Source organism: Lathamus discolor, chromosome 8 (assembly GCF_037157495.1).
Source record: "Lathamus discolor isolate bLatDis1 chromosome 8, bLatDis1.hap1, whole genome shotgun sequence".
Lineage (NCBI taxonomy): Eukaryota > Metazoa > Chordata > Aves > Psittaciformes > Psittacidae > Lathamus > Lathamus discolor.
Window position 1 is genome coordinate 10,685,103 of NC_088891.1, and position 22,315 is coordinate 10,707,417.

General features: G+C 41.1%; 1 protein-coding gene across 4 annotated transcripts; it reads right to left on the minus strand.

Annotated features, from left to right (window-relative positions):
- Positions 1–163: 163 nt before the first annotated feature.
- Positions 164–22,017, minus strand: TM6SF1 (transmembrane 6 superfamily member 1). 4 transcript variants are annotated; one of them, XM_065688342.1, is made up of 10 exons: positions 21,830–22,017; positions 19,628–19,731; positions 18,310–18,407; positions 16,893–16,996; positions 14,858–14,940; positions 13,410–13,531; positions 8,763–8,867; positions 6,637–6,729; positions 5,871–5,990; positions 164–529 (listed from the first exon to the last, which is right to left on the minus strand). In XM_065688342.1, exons 1-10 carry the CDS (start codon positions 21,919–21,921, stop codon positions 338–340), a joined length of 1,113 nt encoding a protein of 370 aa, XP_065544414.1. In that variant the 5' UTR covers positions 21,922–22,017; the 3' UTR covers positions 164–337. The 4 variants fall into 4 exon arrangements, with proteins under 4 accessions (XP_065544414.1, XP_065544417.1, XP_065544416.1 ...); XM_065688344.1 differs by having other exon boundaries at positions 387–473; XM_065688343.1 differs by lacking the exon at positions 164–529 and adding an exon at positions 3,242–4,116.
- Between the last annotated feature and the right edge of the window lie 298 nt (positions 22,018–22,315).

The window sequence follows — 22,315 nt, forward strand, 5'->3', positions numbered from 1 at the left end:
TGCTGCCAGTGATACTCTTCAGGGTGTGGAGGCTAAACACTGACATCATAATTATTATTTAACTTCATGCAGTATTTCTAAAACTGTCAAAGCAGCTTACTTAAAAATAGCCATGGGAACCAGCAGCTCTGCTGCAGCGCAAAGTCAAGATGTTGAGAAGTGGTACTGAAGGCAGTCGTCTTTATTTCCCTTTTCAAGTAGGATAAACAAATCAGACCGTGCAACTTTACACAACTGTGCAGATTTACACATCTTACACACTTCATTCGTGTTCCATTGGGTTACCTCCCAACCCAGGTACATAGACAGCCAGAACGAGGAGCTGAAAACAGTTGTGTTATTCTGTTTTTTCTTCTTGTTTTGGTTTCATAAAAAACTCTGGCTTGTTGACACATCTGTAAGCCAACAGCTGGGGAAGAATCCCATACATTATGTTCAGTATCAGGAAAAACTGTTTTGCTTCTTCAGGGACTCTGTAGATGTAAGGAGTTCGAGCATGAAGAGAAGCACCAATATGGGAAAATTGAGCCTGTGGTGTGTATATAACGTAGATATTAAAGAAGGGTAAAATTGATGCGTATTTTGGAAAGATGGCAAAATCTGCATGCAAGTATGCATCTCCAGTGACATTTTCCAAGCCAGTCCTTTTATTCCAGAATTATCTATCATACTTTTGCACAGTGGTAAAAAAATACAGCCTAAACTAAGATAGTTAATACCTTGGTATAAGAGGCGTAAGTGGCACGGTAGGAGGCTTATTTTATGCACATGGTGGCACTGATCTCTAAGTCAGGATTTCACCCTTGGCTTACGGGTGATATTCATGCAACAGGGTCCAGGATCATTACCCAGGCAAAAGCTGCAGAGATATGTACTCTTGGGCCTCAGCCCAGTGATGGGGATAAGACTTGCACCCACCTACATGGGAATGTCATGTTTGGCATCAACAGGAAGCAGACACTGAGTAAAGTTAGAATGTAAAATCTCGGAAGCTATGTTAGTTCTGGGTTTGGTTTGTTAGGGCTTTTTCAACCTTAAACCCAGTCTTCCGAAGTTCTGATCACAGAACTGATGGTTGCAAACATGTCTGCAGTATTTGGCTTTGGGCTGGGAGTGGTTCTGAAGTATAGGTTAAGTTTACAGTGAAGTTTATATGCAAAGACAACCTTGCTGTGAAGAGTATTTTTAGCATAAACAAACATTTAAAGATAGAAGCGTCAGGATAGTCACTGTCTTTTGTCTCCATCTGTTACCTGCTATTTCAAGCCACAGCTCATTCACATTAACTACTGTGTGTCCATTTTGGTTTATTATTATTTAGTTACTTAGCCATGGAGATGTGTGATGGAGACTCACAAAGAAAACAGTTTTGCTTACAGTTAGCAAACTAGAAAGTGAAATATATACAGTTCAGGTGTTTTAATACACACCCTTCCAGCAAAAGGTTAGGCTGAGGCCATACATCAAAGCAGAAAAGGCAATTGGTTTTCAGGTGATTCTAATCACCTCCACTGATTTGGGAGAGCTGATCTGCCACACCTGAGCCAGGAAACAGAGTAATCAAAGAAATTAAATAAAACAAACTTCAGGAGAGTGCCACTTAGCATGTTTCTGTAAATAGCTATTACACACTAAAGAGACATTCAGGGCCAAACTATCAGCAACCTTTTTATATTGGCCTCATAATTCACTGTCTCTCACAACTTGTTTGTCCTTATCTGTCTCAGGCAGGAAGGAACTGCCTTTAGCACCTGGGGCACCTTGCTCACCCCTCCCTTGCCTTGGGAGCCTGCTCAGCCCAGGCACCAAGCGCATTAGCGTTTGGGAGCAAAGCCTTGTTACATGAGGTAGCAGCTTCCCAAGCAAATAGCCAGCCAGTGTCAGGATGTAGAGAAGAGGCTCACATCTGTCTGAGGTTCAAGACACAGCCTCTTGGTACTATTCTTAGAGCCTCTTCTGGGGTGAGCAAGATGCTAAGCTATGTACTTCTCTGGAGGACTGCGAGACCCACTTGTCACCACGAGTGACCGTCCGTACATCATAGTAAGTTGATAGTAAATTCGTAAGTTCATATTAAGCCTTGCCAGACAGAACTGTAAGGGCTGCTGTTGAGAGACCCAGAGCTCCCACAGCCTCCTCGATGCCTTTGAAGATCTAAGCCTTATTGTGTGGTCTTTTACAAGAGTTGTGGCACATTAGTGAGCTTTGAGCATTTTAAAAAGGAAAAGCAGAAACATTTTGTTGTGTTTGTAACTCATGAAGATTTTTGCTAGCTAATGATGCACTGTATAATGAAGTTACTGTTTATTAGAGTTGTTTTTCAATATAACACATGGCTTTTTCCTTTCATTAGCAGGGAGGATATTTAGGTCTGTTGAAGTCAATTTATTTTATTTTTTTTTAAATTGATTTGTCTCTGTGGAAATTGTGCCATGTCTTTAATCTCGTGTGGCTCCTTTCCATCACTGTGCTCTGCTTCTGCTTCTCCCCACACCCTCCCCTTTTTTTCCTCCTTTGGGGCAGGGCTATGTCTTAAAAGCAGATCTGTCGTTCACCAGTAGCCCGGTCCTGCTCTTCTTTCAAGTACCAGGCAGGTTTGAACCAAACCCGTGATTTTAAGACAATAGCTGTTAGTTACTGCAGAGCCTTCTGCCTGTCATGCCGCAGGCTGGCACTGCCCTGAGAGCAACCTAGAGTCTGTTGTGTTACCTTGCGTTACCTTGCCATCACTCGCCCCTCAGCAAATGAGCCATTCCTTACTGCTTTCTGTCACTGAACCCTCTCAAGTGGAGAGTTTTGAGGATCAAACCCCTAAACCTTGGTTGAGAAATCAACCAAATGAGATGCTGCAGGGAAATTTCTAAGGTAGCCTTACTGATTTAACACCCAGCCTTTGTAATGTCGAAGCCTTGGCCAGCAGTTGGGAGCTGCCTGGTGCTGGACATGGCACTGCTCAACCTGACAACTGCAATTTGTGCCTGCTCCTCATTAAGCTTTTTGTCTGTATGAAATAGCTTGGGTTTAGATTTTTTAATTATGTCTTTTGTCTGTGTAGGCTGTACTTTGAGTATTTCATATCCTGCAGTCAGGAAAGCCTTCCTCCTATGGATAGAGAAGGGCCTGGAAAAAGGTTAGGAGTCCTTCTTCACTCTGTGCCTTCTCTCCAAAACTGGCTAAAATCAAGCAAAGACTGTCACTTATTTTGGAGGGGATTGAACGAGGTCATATAAGCCTGAGCCATCAAATAGTGGGGAGAAAGTAACAATAAAATATGCTCCTTGGGTTTAGGTTCTCTTGTAGATAAGAGGCACTGCAAGAAACTAGCCACCAAAAATTCCAGAATTAAGGCAAACCAATGGAGAAGGAGTAGAGAAAAGCTTCCTACATCTGGAGAACAGGGCAATGAGCTATGGAGAGTTCGTGAGACAGAATGGTTTTGGGTGGCAGGGCTATGGCTCTTCATCCCTTCTCATCTGGCTCACAAATTCAGAGGCTTCCAGTACTTTCATAGAATCAGAGCTTTTGGTACCTTAGCTGTGTTAACATTTAAAGAGCTTCAGAAAGTCTGATAAGGGTTATAACTTGGGTTTGGAGTCTGAATGTTAGTGACAGAATAATTCAAGCCGAGAACTGTGTGCAATTCTGAAAACTGGTACATTTTGTGTGTGAAAGGCTTGGCACCTTCAGAGGTCTTAGTTTAGATGCATCACATGGTGTTTGAGACTTGTGTTTTGTAAAAAGCACATACTTCTAACAGTTGAAATAAAAATAATGAGAATTCCCACGTTGGCTGTTTGTAGGAGAAGTGCTCTTTCCTGGGGAGCAATAGCCACTGTTCCCATCGTTACCTTTATTGGATCTTTGTGTGTAATAGAAAGCAAAATGTGTTCTGGTAATTATATACGTTTTGAGTATCAATTACAATGCTTTAATTTGAGAAAACAGTAGACAAACCTGGAAATTTGTTTTGTGCCTCAAAATGACCAAACCCAAAAGTAATTAGGAATACTCAGATCATTGTCACACACATTTTTCCTCCCAGGTTGCTCACAGTTCACCGGGTCAGATCCATTAAATCATGGTCAGTTGTGGGATGACTGAAGTTCATTCTGCAGCCTGTTAAAGTAAATACTACAAAAAACCTCTCCCAAACCTAAGGAAATGTTTCTGAACTGGGATCACATAGGGGGGTTGTGCTGCACCACACAGTTCTCTTGATCTGTATTTGTTAGCCCACGGTTTTTGCTTGTGCCTAGGACAAGCTTTAAAGAGTAAAATGGGAAATTGCAAGTGTTAGCTTTGGGTTACCAGTAGCTTTTCTTCTCCTTGTCTAATATGTAAATTAGCATTATCCTGAAGCCAAACCACAAAGGATAACAGAGGGGTTTTAGACTTCGCAGCACCAAGATGCTGCATGTATTAATCATACAGTTAGAAGGTACAAAGTGCCATTAAAAAAAGGGGAGTATTTGTTATGGGAAGCATTTAAAGGAAAAACAAACAAGAAAGAAAATAAACAAACCAAAACCATCCAACCAAAACCTGTCTCCAGTCTGGGAGGCTGAGCTTTTTGGTAAACTTGCAAGATTGTGACAGCACGCTCCAACTTCTGGTTTGCCTTTCCTTGTGCTAGGTAATTGCTGAAGGAGCAGTTTCTTTCCTGACTGTCTGGGGGATTCATGAAACCTGAACAGTCTGTCAGTTCCTGACACCAGCTTGCCTACTTTAGCTAGCTTGTGCTTTTTTAAGTTAGATTTGGGGCAAACAGTTGTATAGTATTTATGATACCTTTTGCTCATCTAAACCTCCTCGTTAATGTTTGCCAGGTTCTGTTTTGATATCATTTGGTAATTCAAGATTCTGTATAAACTGTGTAGGAAAAAGTAGTCATATTTTCTGTGATAATTGCTCACAAATAGAAAATCAAATTATGCTCTCCCCATCCTTGCTGGGCAGTTAAGCTGGACTGGAGTGTGTATCTGTGATTATCTGAGGCCTGAGGAACAAAGCATTGGTTTGTGTTTGTGGTACTTGAGTTACACTTATTGCCGTGTCCCCATGCTCCCGTTATTGGAGCAGGATTATGTGTGTATTTTCTTCATTGTCTGGATGCTCAGAGCACATTTCATTTCTTACATACAGTACAAATCAGTTGTTGCCGTCTCAGCTGCTTAATGGCCATCTGTATGTCATGAAGTTATTTATTAGCTCCTGTTAATTATTTTGGTTTGGTCAGTCTTTTCATAAGCATCAGCATCATCTTGTAATTAACTACAGTCATTTATTTAAGATAATCAGAACAGAATGAGTTAAAGTATAATCATTGGTCTGCCTTTGGCAACACAAGCTTGTCTTAGTGTTACTGTGGTTTGTTGCCCAGGAGGTTCCTGGTGTTGTACCAACATCATCAACTGACATTGACCATTTGGTGTGACTAGTAGACACTTTTTCCACTTATGTTTTTCAAACTACCTCATTGATCAACACATATCATGGAAACAAAGTATTGTGCTGTTTTGTTGTGTTTGGGAGGTTTTTTTATGTGGTTGACTGTTAGAGCTTTGACAGGCCTTCTTCAAGTCTCAGCTAAAGAGTGCATAGTGCTTAATAAGGTTTAAATGAGCCCAGTAAAAAGATTCTGCAGTAGGATGAAGTCTACTAAAACAAGAATGCAGTCATTCATTAGAGACATGTAAGAGGTTTGATACTCCACTCCCTTAATTAGTTTTTTTACAGATATAAAAGGTTATATCTGAGTTAAAGTGTTATAAAACCTGCATGGGATGATCAAGCCATGGGCTCCTTATTTATTGCATAGGTCTCTACTCATTATCTTGTAATTAAAGAGTGAACATTTTACAAAGAAATACCTGAGCTAGTCCTCCAGCATGTATAAGGGTTAAATCGGGCATCCAGGAACAACCAGGCACCAGTAGACCATACAGAGCAATCACATGGTATGGCACAGAGTAGAACATGTATGCCAGCATCTGCATTTTAAACAGAAATATTAGTTGCTTTGCAGTGTGAGGGAAATGCATTTAAAAATTAGCCAATTGACTGAAGAGCTGAGACTACTCAAAACTAAACCTGGATGCTGTTGGTTGGATCCAGCCACCCTAAGGTCTCCACTAATATTGATGGCTGTTGTCTCTTTGCCCCATCCAAATCCACTTCACCCCAGGACATGTTTTCTTACCCCTTGCTGTCTTGAGACCATGCCAATAAGCATGGCTTGACCTAATTCAGCATCCAACACAACATGGGGTCTGTTTCTCAAGCTCCATCACACTTTCAGTTGGGAGGCATGAGATACACCCAAGCCAGGCCTTCCCCAGAAAGAACAGGTTCAGCAGAGATACTTGATTCTTGCAGAAGCCAGGGTTGCAAAAGAATGGCAACCTTGCAAATGCTGCAGATCTAAAGCACAGCATTCTCTCTTCTGCAATGCGTCTGTCAATAGGGTTTGTATAAGGGTTGAAGAGTTTGTACCCTGTAATGGCTGCATGAGAATACATGAAGTACCATTTAACTTGCCATGAACAAATACATCACTTACTGATCTTGTCATCTGCGAAACCCATCTTTGCACCAGTTCACAAATCAGTTAATACTCTATGCTCCGCAATGCTTTACCTGAAGCTTAGGATAGGCAGCAGGATCTTTTATATAGGGCTCATGAAGTTGAATATACAGCCGGCAGAGTTCAGCAGGGCAATCCAGAGCAATCTAAGGAGAATTTGTAAAACTTCCCATGAACAAAGAACGTGTTCTAAACCACAGCCCTAAAGATTCACCAGTGGTCTGCAGCACTGCTACCCCAGAGGCTTGCTCAAAGTCTGTTGTGCGAGTGACCCATTTGATCATCAATTAAAAGCTGAAGTGCAGCCTCCTCTCAGCTCCTGCTTGGAGGGTTTGTGAGGAAATGCTGACAGCCTGCTTTAAAGATTTTGACCGGAAGAGAGTTCAGTCTTGGCTAAGCTGTAGTGAAAGTCTAATTGCTATTGATTTGCTCTGATAAACAGACTTTGATCCCAGCAAATTAACTTTCCAATGGAAAATTGCTCAATGGAAACCTCAGGTTAAGCATCCAATTGAGAATAGCAAGCTGTAAATGTAGTCCAAGAGAAAAGTTGCACTGTGGCACAATAGCAGTGGAGAGCAATGCAGACAGACAGTGCTACTTGAAATAATAGTAATTTTTAAAGGAGAGTAGCAAAGGAGAGATTGTTGGATTTTACGCTCATATAGAAAGAACAAGTTCACAATAAACATGGAGAGAGACAAAAGTAGTTCCTTTTCATGATAGCCCTTAAAAACTACTACAAAAAATACTATTGTAAAATGAGTTATCAATCTGTGTCAACAGCTGACACTGTTTTATGACAAGGCATCATTAATGCCTAAATTACAGGACTGAACAGTAAGTTTTGCACAACTTAGTTTCATGTGTATTTGTTGTGTGACTTGGAGGGGGGAACTGTAAATATTTACAAACAGCGGACATTCATCCCTGTTCTTTTCCAACATGGGCCTCCAAGAGTCGGGTCTGAGTGGAATATAATGCATTAGATTTTATTCACTTTTTCACAAGCTCATGGTTACTGCAGCTTACACAGAGACCTCTGTGTGTATTATAAGTAAGGCCAGTAAGCAGTTCCTGTTCAGCAAATATCAAAGGAAATGACCACACTCAAAATCAGCAAAAAAATACTGCTCTGAGAAATGCAGCAGTGGGATTGTAGAACCAAATTAGATGTTAGAGCATGAATTAACATTTCCCACAACAAAATTACAAGTAAAACAGATGGTTATCAGTGCTGCTCTTAAGCATGACCTACGAGAAGAAATAAAGCAGTCTGTGACAAGTTAGAATTAAAAAAAGAGAGGCAAGTTTTCAGTGAAAGAGCTGAATATGACCAAGTACGTGAGCAGCAGAACCACAAAAGGACAATCTGCACTGGTAAATAAAATGTTATTTGGGTACTTGAATTGTTCTAGACAGGATCAGATCTACACATCGAGCAAGCAGGTGGTTATCTAAGACACTTAAACATTTGATCTCTGTTCACTTAAAGATGCACAACTTCCTTCTGCTTAAGACAGAAGCTTAAAATGCTTTAGAGCTGACAAAGGACTAGATTTACCTATTACTGCATTTTTCTACTTCAAGCATTTTCAGTACTGATTCATTCCCTCAGAAATTTAATTCAATCAGCTGTGCTTAAAAAGCAAACATTTTTTTGAAAGTAAGCTCTTGGTAAGTAGAAACAAGTAGAATATGGGTTGTTCATGTAATATGGATAATTTTTTTTCATGTGGAAATGTTCTCTCTGTTCTCTATCTAATGCAGTGTAAATTAATTTGGTTTCCTTTATAATTTTAATGATGCATCTCTGTTTAGCAAAACATGAATACAGACTCAACTTAGTTGTGTTTTTTTTTCTCTGCATTCTTGGCCATCAATGTAATACCAGACTGAAAACGGGTTTAGGTCATCTTGATCTGCACTTGGGATGTTATTTACTCTTGCAGTTTGCACCTCCTTTTGAAAAATATACTTTACACAGGGCAAAATGGAGAAGCAAAGCACCACTAATCAGCATAAATAAACAATTTGTCCTTTTTATATCTAAGGCCTATTCCAACCCTGAAAGTCTCAAGATTTCCCTGGACCAAAATGTAGACTTTTTCACATAGACACGAGGATTTCAAGTTTTTCTAAAATTAGAGGACAGAATATTAAAATATCTTCAACTTACCATGCCCCTAAATATGCAAAACCCCGTTGCTAGAATGAGATATGCAGCTAACATTAAATCTATTGGTCGTCTTAAGAGTCCTTTCTTCTGGACTTCCTGAACCACCTGCAACACAAAACATGTTTAGTGAATACATCCTGGTTGCACATGACATGTATTTAACTGCAGATCAGTCACTACAAGAAGGGTGAAGCAGTGAAACGTTATCACAGACACAGCTAGTTCTGTTAAATTATACTCTTTATCCACTGATTTCAGAGGTGGAAAGACTTCCACATCTAAAAAGGTGACTTTAGACTTGATAGGATGCTGTGGGAAAATTAATGGAATAAACTGTAGAAATGGATGGATCCAACCAGAGCCATTTCAATAACAATTACTTTTAAAACAACCTAGATGAAATGAACACTACTCTAACTCTGCAATCACATAAGGCTTTAAAGCAGCATAACTGATTTCTTCAAAGTTGTATCTTTTGTTAATTGGAATTAATTAGTTTTCCTGGATGTCCATATGTAGAAAAGCTTTGAAAGTGTAGGTTTGTCTCAAACATTTGAAGTTGAATCTAGTATGCTTTGTAAAAGGGCTGATTGGAGGGACAGCAAAATGAGGGTCCATCGTTATTGAGAGGGAATGCTGGTTTTCAGCAGCCTGTGACACTACTGAAATTAATGGAATATCACTGGCATAAAATAAAAACTTTTCTGTGGCCCATTGAGTTCTCTGCTGAGTTCACTGAGCAAATGATATACCTTTTATGTGTAACACAGAAACAGAATGCAGTGTGTGTGTGTGTATGGAGAACGGAAAATCCTCCTTTCATTCTTTTATTACTGTACACTATGGATTTCTCTGATGGGCACTGAAGCACTTGTCAGCATCTGGATCTGATTTGGTCTGTACCTCTCTTCCCAGCCTCAGAACAGGAATCCACCTGCACTGCATGGGCAAATGTGAGGGGTTCACACTCTACAGCAGCAAAGACCATGTAGATATTTAACACAGAAGATGGCTTTGAAGGAACCAAAGGCATCTCTGTGTCTACATGGTAAAACTTACAAGACCTATGGAAATAATTCAACATGCTCTTCCAGCACTGTGTAGCCACAAAACTACAAGCACATCAGAGTATCTTTCTGGATCCCTTCTGTTTTCAGAGGGAAAAACTTCCCCATTTATATGTGTTACTCATTTCCTCTTCCTTTTTATTAGCTGCATGTTGGCACACAGACAGCAAAAGAAAAACCTGATTTCCTTCCTGTTATACACTTGTGGAAATGTCTCCAAAGCACAAAACAATAATTAGGATGTAGAGGCACAAGTTAAAGGCGCTTGGGATAAAGACACTCACAATAAAGTTACTGAAACAGGAGAACTGATCTTACAAGCACAATTCCTGAGTAAGAACTGCAAGATCTGAACTGTGGTTTAACAATAGTGCTACTGTAAACACATAGGCCACCTCTTCCATAAAACTGACTTTCTCTTTTTTCTTTCATTTAAAGCTAAAATACAAATTGACACTTCTGGTTTTCAAACACAACAGGTTTGTTTTGGCAGTATGGTGTCACTTCACAGTATTGAAAATACTAATGTAGGAATGTTTGTAGTATTACCTTGCAAAGAATGTCTCTATTCTAATATTTATTCCTATGAAAGACAAAGGCCTCCCATGGCTGCTGAGTTGCAAGTCATTTTCAGATGCAGACTACCTAAGGACAATGGAAAGTTGAGGGTTGATATATTTTCTTTCCACTTTTCTTTAAGTATGAAACATATATATGTATCACTCCTCCTTTCAAAAGGCATATTAAATGAATGTGCACATTTACTGTGATCACAAAGCTACAACAGAACTTTGTACTGAGAGGTTTTGGGGACAAAGCCAGTATTAGTTGGAATGACCTCTGGTGCACTTCAAGTTTGTGAAATTGCCAAGGTAGGGAAAACTCGCACCTTTCTTCTCTGCACACATTTATGCAAACAAAATGAAAATGCAAAGCATATAAAAAATCAGAAGCAAGAAGCTGAAAGACAGCATGCACTTTGCTGACAGACCTGTTTGTTACCTTTCTTTTTCACAGCAAGTTCACATCAATATGTGCTATAATGAATTAATGTGTCAAGTGCACTGGCCGAGTAGCAATGACCTGCCACGCATTTCCCATGTGTTGCAAACCTGGTTGAACTCTGCACAGATCCCGCCAACCCTGCTGTTTCTTTTGTGTAGCAAGGAAGTGTGTTGGTCTGCTTTGCCATTTTTCTCACTTTCAGGAGAAATCTATTTTCCATAACTTCTGAGAGGCTCCTTACATGATGGGTTTTAAGGAATCAAAATAATCTTGTGTGCACAGAAGTCAGTCACTTCAGAATTCATAGGCAAATGTGTGTATTAATTCTGTTAGCTTTAAGGTACATTAAACTTTTCCAAACTGATACACTTGAGATCAATCTGCTGAGCTTTGCAAATACTGAAGCACAGCTTGGTTTGATTCTGAATGAAGGTAAAACTCTAATCCTTTCTTATGCACCCACCTCTATTAAAAATCATCCAGAATGTCAATACCTCTTCTCTGTCTCCACATTGATTTTAGTTATTTTTTTTAATCAACTGGTTTATAATAATATTGTAGCAATGAATACTGTGGCCAACAGAACATAGCTTGCTTCCCATGCTTTCATGTGAGTATTTTTCTATATACTTGCACTGTCACATTTAAAAGCATTATTACATTTTCTTCCTAAAACTTTTAATACCAACTCTGAATAATGATAGCTAAAGAAAATTTTGATTTTGCAGCTAATTGGAAAAGATTGAAAGAGAACTAAATATTTTCAGGACTCACAATGCTTAGTAGCATTGCACACAATTACTTCCTGGAAACAATATATAATTTAGGACTGAGAGTTGTATAAAAAATGAGAAAATTCATGAGTAGTCATGTTAAGATTTAAAAGCATTTTAAGGTACAGTTACTGAACACGGGTATTTATGCTCTGATATGAAGCATAAGTTAGCTCTGAAGATAAATATGACTTCTGAAAAATAAACTACTTAGGAAGATACGAGGCCCCAGTGAAAGGAATCAAGCCTGCTTCTGTGACCTTCTGAGTAAGGAAGTCTAGGTTTACAAGAATGTACTTCTTAGTGAATCCTATGCTCAATTTTCAGATCATCAGCTTTTTACACACTCTCGTTTTGAAACAGAATTTAAAAACTAAGTTTCTCTACAATATATACCAAAGTAAAATATCAAACCTAAGGTAAGCAGTTCAGGTCCTGATAAGCATAGGAGACATGGATGTGTTTCAGCAAACAAGCAGTCCATCACGTATTTTCTATAATAGCAATTTCTGTGGTGTCCTCAGTACTAGGAAGACAAATTGACACCTTCATCCATCCTCCAAGCAAAGCATGTTCTCACTAACACATATAGCAAAAATCACCATCACTAACTACATGTAACTTCTCTACCCTGATGACTCTAAAGAATGGGTTTCTGGTCGGAATTAGTGATGCATTTAAGTAAATCAGTTCAAATTGCTTTGGGATGGGACATGCAGTTTCCTGTAAGCCTGTGCAGGAGTGTAGAAGAGGTTTTGGCACCTGAAGTCTCCCCCAATTTGCTTTTCATAGAGATTTGCACTAAAAATGGTGATTCTGTAAGCAGTTCTTCAAACTCCAGGAGATATGAACCTCTGTCTATACCTCTGTTTCCTACTGAAGATTAATGGATGGCTGGCTGAATGTCCTCTTTCATACATCTCTGGGAAAATCTGTCAATGCATCATCTGCTGTTATTCTGTGGCACTGGCTATGCCACTCACACAATGACTGCCTATTAGCTATGAAATAGGAATTAGCTCCTTCATCTGTGTCTGTGTTTCCAGTTACAGAATGAACCTGACTGAGACTTAGGAGCTCTTGTGATGCAAAAATATTTATCATATTACATAGAGCTGATACAGTGTGCCGTGGCAATAAACTGGTTTGCTTATAGCAACAAAGAGTTAAAGATCTGCTGTGTGATTTGTACTGCAGGGACTATTTTTTATATATAAAACAGTGCATAAAATGTTGTTGCATTTTCTTCTTGCTCAGTTAATCTTATTACAGCCCAACTATTAAATTCAAAGGCAAAGGTCTAAGGAGTTTTAAGTAAACATTTTTACAAGGTTTTTTTGTTTTGTTTTTTAACAAGAAGTGTAAATAATTTGCATCTCAATTAATATATATTACCTGTAAAATCTAATATTGCAGAATGTACACACAAAAAACACTAAATTACATGAAATCTGTAAGTCGTCTACAGAAGAATACTTTCCTGCAGAGCTTCTATGAGGATTTTGTGGTACTTTATGGAGCTGGTATATGTCAATATTTTCATCAGCTAAGAAACTGAAACAGTCAGAAACTGAATACATAGAGAGTAGTAACACAATCACACATATAAATGGGTTCTTTACCCGCCATGTTTAAATGGTCCTGCAGTATAGATGTTTTAACAGTGCCTACACAGACTGGCAGCAACTGTCACAACAGTGAGCAGTTACAGTGCATTTCATGCTCACCAAGAGACCTATAAAACTCAGTAGAAAGTTTCAGTTTTTCTAACAGTAGCCAACAGTTAAATATGATAATATTACCTTGACTGGAGTGTCGTGAGTCACGGAAGGTTGGTTATAAATTCGGAACCCAGCCCATATGGGAAGGCAAATGTATGGGATACTTAAGAAAAAAGCAGGAAACACTTTTGTTCCGTATTTGCCTGTTAAAAGAGTAATTATAAGATTATAAGAATTTGTAAGCTGTATTGGAGAAGAGTTTAAAAAATATCCTATGTAATATAAGCACTGAAGCAGCGGTGGTAATGTAAATGTAAAACATTAGTAACCTTTGTTAAAGCAACACGCAAATTTTGTTGAAAATGATGTACTCAGTAGTGGTAGAGTCACAGGTGACAAGGCCTACCAGACAAGAAGCTACTTTGGAAATTAGAGAGGTTTTGAAGGGACAGGAAACCACCTCAGTCACTCTGCATAGGTAATCCTATAGGATAGGGCATCTTTAAAATCTCTTAATGGAACCTGCTTCAAAAAGGGACATTACTCTTTGAAAAATGGAAAACAGGAATATATCAATTTTTTTAAGATCTGCTATTGTATTTATTTTCCAAAGCCCTGATTTCTCCTACAGGTCTGTACTAGTGTTTGGGGACAAAATATAAAATCAGAACAGCCCTCAGCCCAGGTAAATCAGGGAAATCTGTGTCTCTACACTGGCTACTCTCTGTCAGAAAGGAAGGCTTAAGGCATGCTCGTGATAACAAGTTTCTCTGCTTTCCCCAGAGGAAAGAGGAAGAAACGTTGTCATATTAGATCTGCTGACTGTTTTCTCTGTGGTGCACGTGTATCTACAAAGGAGGGAACTGAACTGTCCCCAAGCTGCACCATGAACACTCCCCCTCTGTCATAAAAAGCCAGAACAAGCTTTTCTAAAGCTGAATGCAGGATTTGGACATGTGAACATTTTTTCTCAGTTGAACACCTGTCACCTTTGCATCAATTTAAGCTTTGTTAAAAAGGAAATCTCTAATTGAGAGGACTGGCAATCATAAAGAAGCACCTGCTGGAAATAACGATGTAAGATTTTTTACTACAATCACCTCTATCAGCACAAACCATGCACTAATTTATGTTAGAAATCTAGCAGTGTTAAAGTTCTTTTTAAAATAGAGTAATATCCAGATTTCCCTTTTAAAAGTGATTTGGATGCCTCTTCTAAGGTGCTTGAAAGTCAGACTATTAAGTAAATCGGAAATTTTATGCAAAATAAACTTCATATTTTTCTGACACTGGGAAGCAGTTATTGATTTATTGCTTAAATTAAACCTTGTTTGGATGACAGCCTTATGGGTATAAGAAAATACAACACTTTTTTTGTTCTTTATGCATCTCTTTACTGATATTTCTAAAACTCCTCTTTTGTATTACTACAGAAAGGAATTGATATTGCAATAAAATATAGATAGCTTAATGTTGAATTTAGAAAATGCTTCACAGGAAAATGTTAGTCATATAAATTATGTCCTTACCAACAATGTTTCCAGGCATAAAGACAATGATGCTCATGATAATGGAACCTAGCCAGTAGAGGCCAATGGTTCTATAGCTTTGTCTGTTTAAAAAAGAAAACGAGACATCATTATTGCATAGTCCCTAAAAATCCCTTACCCCAAACCACCTTTAAATCACCAACTGCCATGGTTGTGTCTTAGTGTGAATAAAGGTTTAAAAATCTGTACCACAAGTCAAGAGTGGATTTTTGACTCTGAAAGGGGGAAATCCCACATTCATGTGCAGGAAGGTTATCCCATGAACAGGACAGGATTTGTGCACATTCAGTTATTTGATGTTGTGTTTCACTCATCTAAAGACTGACTGCATGATTTTGCACATCACAGGTTGTGCAAGACTATAAGAATAATTATTAATTTCACTCTGTTAATGCTTCTGTGACCAGCAAGTACATTAGCCTCTGGAAATCAAGTACTTAGTTTCTCAAACTCTTTATTCAATGGCAAGAAACATAAGAATCTCTAGAAATAATTATTTTCTCTTAAATTGCATGATACATTCTAACATGGTTGAGAGATCATAGAATCATAGAATCATAGAATAGTTAGGGTTGGAAAGGACCTCAAGATCATCTAGTTCCAACCCCCCTGCCATGGGCAGGGACACCTCACACTAAACCATGCCACCCGAGGCTCTGTCCAACCTGGCTTTGAACACCACCAGGGATGGAGCATTCACAGCTTCCCTGGGCAACCCATTCCAGTGCCTCACCACCCTAACAGGAAAGAACTTCTTCCTTATATCCAACCTAAACTTCCCCTGTTTAAGTTTTAACCCGTTACCCCTTGTCCTGTCACTACAGTCCCTAATGAAAAGTCCCCCCCCCAACATCCTTATAGCACCCTTCAGATACTGGAAGGCTGCTATGAGGTCTCCAAGCAGCCTTCTCTTCTCCAGGCTGAACAGCCCCAACTTTCTCAGCCTATCTTCATATGGGAGGTGCTCCAGCCCCTGATCATCCTCGTAGCCCTCCTCTGGACTTGTTCCAACAGTTCCGTGTCCTTTTTATGTTGAGGACACCAGAACTGCACACAATACTCCAAGTGAGGTCTCACAAGAGCAGAGTAGAGGGGCAAGATCACCTCCTTCGACCTGCTGGTCACGCTCCTTTTGATGCAGCCCAGGATACGGTTGGGCTGCGAGCGCACACTGAAGCCAGCTCATGTTCATTTTCTCATCGACCAGCACCCCCAAGTCCTTCTCCGCAGTGCTGCTCTGAATCTCTTCTCTGCCCAACCTGTAGCTGTGCCTGGGATTGCTCCAACCCAGGTGTAGGACCTTGTACTTGTCATGGTTAAACTTCATAAGGTTGGCATCAGCCCACCTCACAAGCGTGTCAAGGTCCCTCTGGATGGCATCCCTTCCCTCCAGCGTATCAACCAAACCACACAGCTTGGTGTCATCGGCAAACTTGCTGAGGGCGCACTCAATCCCACCGTCCATGTCAGTGACGAAGATGTTGAACAAGACCGGTCCCAACACCGATCCCTGAGGGACACCACTCGTTACTGGTCTCCCGACAGACATTTAGCCATTGACCACAACTCTTTGTGTGCGGCCATCCAGACAGTTCTCAATCCACCGAGGGGTCACTTATCAAATTCACATCTCTCCAATTCAGAGACAAGGATGTTGTGTGGGACAGTGTCGAGCACTTCGCACAAGTCCAGGTAGATGACATCAACTGCTTTATATGCATCATCTTTAAGCTTTCCTTTTAACTAACACATAGCATGCAGATGGGCTTATGTTCTCTGCTGCAGAGTGAGGAAGACAGACTGCAACTCAATTCTTTTGCTGGGCTTATTCAGCTGAAAGAGGAACTTGGTGAAGGTACAGTTCATGAAAGTAATAAAATTTTAAGTGTTGCTTTGGCCTAAGACATGAAAGAGTCCTGAAAGAAAAATCTAAATACTGCATAGCAAAGAATGCCATTTATAGGTTAAATGAGCATGCAGCAAAGGAAACAGTACACAAATCAAAATTCCTTACTCCCATGCAATAGCTGCCACCATCAACAGATACATCAGATAATGAACGGAGCCATCCCAATAGCAGATCACATGGCCGTACGCAGTGTTCAGATACGGTTCACCCTAGGGAACATTTATTTTAAAAAAGATGCAGTGATTAGAGAAAGAATAATTTATTAATTAAACAGCAGGACACAATTTCAGAAAAGTAACTGATGCTGTCTTAATCCAGAGGTACAGGTTTTGACTGACAATGAATATTTCCAAGCACAGATTTTATTTAGGTAGGATCAGCTATAATTAAATCAGTTCTATATTTGCAAAATAGGGTGCAAGATGGGAGGGAAGACTCTTATGTTACTGTCAACACTGTTCTGCTATTTTATGGAAATATTACTTTTCCATATTTTAGTGGTAAAAGCTACAAAATAAAGATAGACTTAACATGAAACAAATTAAGATATGTTTAGCAACCTTGAGATCTACAACAGTATTGAATATACTGATGACAACATATAACCTTGTAAGGTCCAACTCATTTCATGGATCTTTTCAATGACTTTCATGTCAAGCTCTTACTGAGCTATTTTTGGTGGATGTTGATATTCAGCAGCCAACAGATTCTGCTGACTAGGTATCTGGCGTCATCACTTTTTAACTCCAATTCCTTTCAGTAAAGTGATTAGACAAAAATAAAGGAGCAATTTTGTTTCTGTTTTGGTAACACATTTGGGTACTTGTCCTGGTTTCAGCTGTAACAGTTATTTTCCTCCTTCCTAGTAGCTGATGCAGTGCTGTGTTTCAGTTTTAGTCTGAGAACAATGCTGATTGTGGTTCTAAGTTATCATAGAATCATAGAATAGTTATGGTCGGAAAGGACCTTAAGATCACCTAGTTCCAACCCCCCCGCCACGGGCAGGGACACCTCACACTAAACCATGTCACCCAAGGCTTCGTCCAACCTGGCCTTAAACACTGCCAGGGATGGAGGATTCACAACCTCCCTGGGCAACCCATTCCAGTGCCTCACCACCCTAACAGGAAAGAACTTCTTCCTTATATCCAATCTAGACTTCCCCTGTTTATCAGCCAGGCTTAAACCATGACAGTCCTGCAGTACTCATCCACTCCTGAATCCTACCTATAGTTTTCTGCAAACACATACAGTCTATTCAATTCCCACAGAAATAAATGCAGAATACTGTTATTTAAACCAAGTAAAATAACACTGGAGCTTGAAAAGAGTACTATTTTTCCCAAATGAGTGATTTCAGGTCAGTGAAAGTTTTGTCCATAACCATAATGAAATGGGACAATGACCAAATTCAAGAAGACCCTTTTGAATGTGTAACTGGCTATTTTCCTGTGACAAATACTACACCAAGTTATTTATAGTAAAGATTTTATTTACATTTGTAAGCCAAACAATTGCTTACCTCTCTCAAGTAATGAGTCATGAACCCATCAATAATTCCATCCTGTTCAAGTCCAATTATTAGATTCACTACACTGGTAAAGGCAAATACAGCATAAACTGTAATAAGATAAAAGAGTAAAAAATAATAAATTAATAAAGATTCAGAACCACACAGCTGCTTCACAGTCTGATAAATTCAATCAGGCAGGGATCTATTGAACCAGATGCATTTACTTTGAGGTCACAGGCATTTAACATACAATACGATTTTCCCACATAGCGTAGTATTTTTTTTATCAGCAGTTAGTCAACAAAGTTCTTAGGAAGCTTTCCTTACGAATATGAAATTCTGTAGAGCTGTAGGCACAACCTCCATGGGAAGTCAGTGTCTGCAGAAACAACTGTGTAGCCTTTCAAAAATCTTGGTCACACGAAGTGTATAAAACCTGGACTGTCCTCATCTTTGGAAAGGAGAAAGGACAATAAAAAGGCGGTGGAGAGGGAAATGTGACTTGCCATTTTTGGAGGTGAGCAAGGCAAACTGCATCAGCCACAGCAGTCCATAGGAGACCTATCTGGCAAGTTAGCAAGTCACTCCTTTGACACAGGAAATTTATTTGTGGTAGGTTTATGCTATTTATTTCCTTTGACTTGTTCTTGCAGAACACTGGGGAATGACGCCTACGAGTTGTAATGAGGAGGAAGACAGAATGCAAATACAGGTGGTTTGTACCCTGCTTTGCCTATGGGCCCATCTTGTAAAACTGAAAAAAACAGTGTTTTTTATTCTAGATTTTGCTATAAGGTAAACTAGAACTAAAGTGTCCTTTTAAAGGGTAATCATTATCTCTATTCTTTTATGGCAAAGAATCAGTATAGAAATGCTTGAGTCTGCAGAAAGCCTAAGCCAGGAACCGGGATGGTTTGAACTTTCTTGTATATCACAAAGGTGAGTTAACACAGAAGCCTAATAAAAATAGGAGAATTAAGTCATAGGAAGAACCAAGCCATGCAGGCCAGTGATCCAAAAGTGCCAGAAAGACTAACTGAGTGCACACAGGATGAGATATATGAGAGGTCTACTGTGGAGTCTTAAGTCCTGCTACAAGGAGGATTTTAACAGGGGAGGTATGACAGTACTTCAAACAGTCATGGTCCAGCTCGAGTGTTACTCTTGTTCTTTTTCCTGGTCTTTCTTTCTTGGTTCCTTAGGACCACCTTACCAGACAGGGTTCTGAAGCCATGCTTTAAATGTTCAATCTGAAATAACCGTCATATATTATCATTTATATAAATTAATACATTCTAATTTTAGCTTCACTGTTATCAAGACATACCATAAAACAGAGGGTCTTTGGGTGGTTTTCTTTTGACAAGAACACGAGCCAACAGAGCAATAAAAACCAGAACCAGCAATCCAACTGGAACAATTATCCAGGAACTGTAACAGCGTGAAAAAGAAAAAGAATTGAAAGGAAAGAAAGAGGCAGAATTTTGCTTGCTCAGCCTTTTTTTACCAGCTATCCTCGAATGCCCACACTCTTAAAGTAACTTTAAAAGTATTTTAAGTCTCTTTTTAAAAGGGTCTTTTTAGTTTTTAAAGTCTGACACATAGTCTGTCATAGAACTCATTTTATAGTTTTGCAGAATTTATGTGCCTGTCTTTTCACATGTGATCATCTAAAAAAAGAAAACACTAAAATAGCTAGATAAACAACATAGCCAGGAGTTCTAGATTTGTCTGACTAAAATCAGTTTTCATACTGGTATCTGCAAAAACAAACAAAAATGATGGAAAACTTAGAGGCCGATGAGAGGTGAAAGTCACAGAGATTTCAAGGCCAAAAAGGATCATTAGGGACTTTTAGTCTCAGCTCAGCAATAAATTATCTACTCAGGAAATTACATATTCACAAATAAAACGCAACAGTCCCATGGAATACAGGTAGCAGTGTGGAGTGCCTACACTGGATCTAGGTCTAATTTCCAGTTTTAGAAGTGCTACCAAAGGCCTCTAAAAGACAGGATCAGTTGGGAAGTCAGTAAGCAATGTGGGTGAGATCAGCAGAAAAGGCTTTTTCCCTGAGGACAGGGCTATAACGTTAGTGCGTGTAAAGTGGCGGTAGGGGAAAGGACAAAAGTCTTTGGCACAAAGCAAATTTGTCTCCTTCGCCAAGAAAACGCAAGTTAAGAAAATCAGTCTGAAATTGGTTTATAGCTCTGGGTAGATTCTATTTAGTTCTCTTTAAGACAAAACTCTTCTCAGTCTTCACTTTTGTGCTTATGCATGGAGTGAAAAAGGACTGGAATGTTAGGTAAGGTCCAGAAGCATACACTAAAAATATTTGGTATATGATTTTTATACATAGTACCAATTCTGTGTGTCAAGAAAATAAATTGTGTACAAATGATACTATGACAATTTCAGCCTTCGTGCAACTTGACTTAAAATTATTGCAAAAAACGTGCAAGATCAAACATATCAGAATACACACACACTCTCTGAGTCGGGATGAGCAGTACTAGCGTGTTGGTTTTGTTTATGGTTTGAACCTTCTGCTAGGCTGTTTTCCCGGTGATGAATTTCTTCATACCATTACAGCTGTTAACATTGCAGTGACTTCTCACTGCGGTCTATCATTTTGAAATAAATATTGGCAATGAATCAAGTAAGTCAGCATGTGTTATTCGGCATTTCTCTAGCAATGGGAAACTAAAAATGAAGTTATCGGCCGAAGGAGGAAAATGAGGACGGAACAGATGTAGCTAAGCCTTAAAACCACGACGCAAATATTTGTGCAGTAAAGTTGCAAATCACCGCAGGCTGTGGGATCACAAAATACCACACGGACCTTTAAGTGCAGTGGTTTTTCCATGAGGAAAGACCTCTCTTTTCTAGACCTGCAGTTGATCCTGGGATCCTGTTTTTTAGGCAGAGCAAGGGCACATGGACATTTCCAGTTAGAACTCGCACGTCTTACGGGGTGCCTGGAGCTGGTGAGTTCTTCCATTCGTTTTAAAATAGAATTGGATTTTGTTTGTGAATGCTGCGCGCCGGGACAGCCTCCAGCGCCCGTTGCCCCGCGGCTCCAGGCTGGGTGCGGGGCAGGTTCGACGGGGCCGTGCGGCACCCCCGGGCCGCTCTGCCCTCTCGGCGGCGGTGACCCTTGCTCCGGAGCGCCGGGACACGCTGCAGAGGATGCTAACCCGGAGGGTTTGGGGGTCCTGGGCTGAGGAGCCAGGGCCACGAGCCCCGCTCACGTCTCCCCGCTTGCATCCCGGCGCGACTCCCCTCAGAGGACGCGGGCCGGACCCGGGAGCGAGGCCCCTCTGCCGCCCGACCCGCGCCCTCCGCTGCCCCGCTCCGCCTCCCGCCCGGTCCCGCTCAGCCCCGCGGCCGCAGCTGCCCTTGTCCCGGCGGCGCCGCTAAAAATACCCGCCGGGCTGCCCTGGCCGCCCGCACCTCCCTCAGCCCCGCCACCCGCTCCGCTCCGCTGCCCCGCCGCAGGGCGGGAGCCACCCGGCCTCGCCCGCCTCACCTGCCGGTGGCCGCCAGGCAGTTGAAGAGGTACGTGACGGGGATGGCGGTGAGGGACAGCACGAAGACGCCGGTGGCCGCCGAGGCGCTCATGCCCGCGGCGGGAGGCGGCAGCCGCGCTCTGCGCCCCTGCGAGCGTCGCGCCCGGCCCGAGGCACCGCCTCGCCTCAGCCCTTCCCGCCCGCCGGCCCCTGCCCGCCGCCCGCCCCGCCTCAGAAAGCGGAGCCGGCCGGGGCCGGAGGTCGGTGCGACCGCCCGCTCCCCCCGCCCCTGCCCCGGCCGCAGGGACCGCCCGAACCGCGATGCCGCCCGCGCCGGACCGTAGCGGTGGGGAGCGAACGGCCCCGGCGGGGCGCCAGGCGGCTGCTGCGGTAGTTGAAGGAAGCGGTGGGGAAGAGGCTGACGGGGTCAGTCAGGAGCAACGGCGCGGCAGGGCACCGCCGGCGGCGGCAGCGCTGTCTGCCGGAATACATCCTTGTCCCAGGGG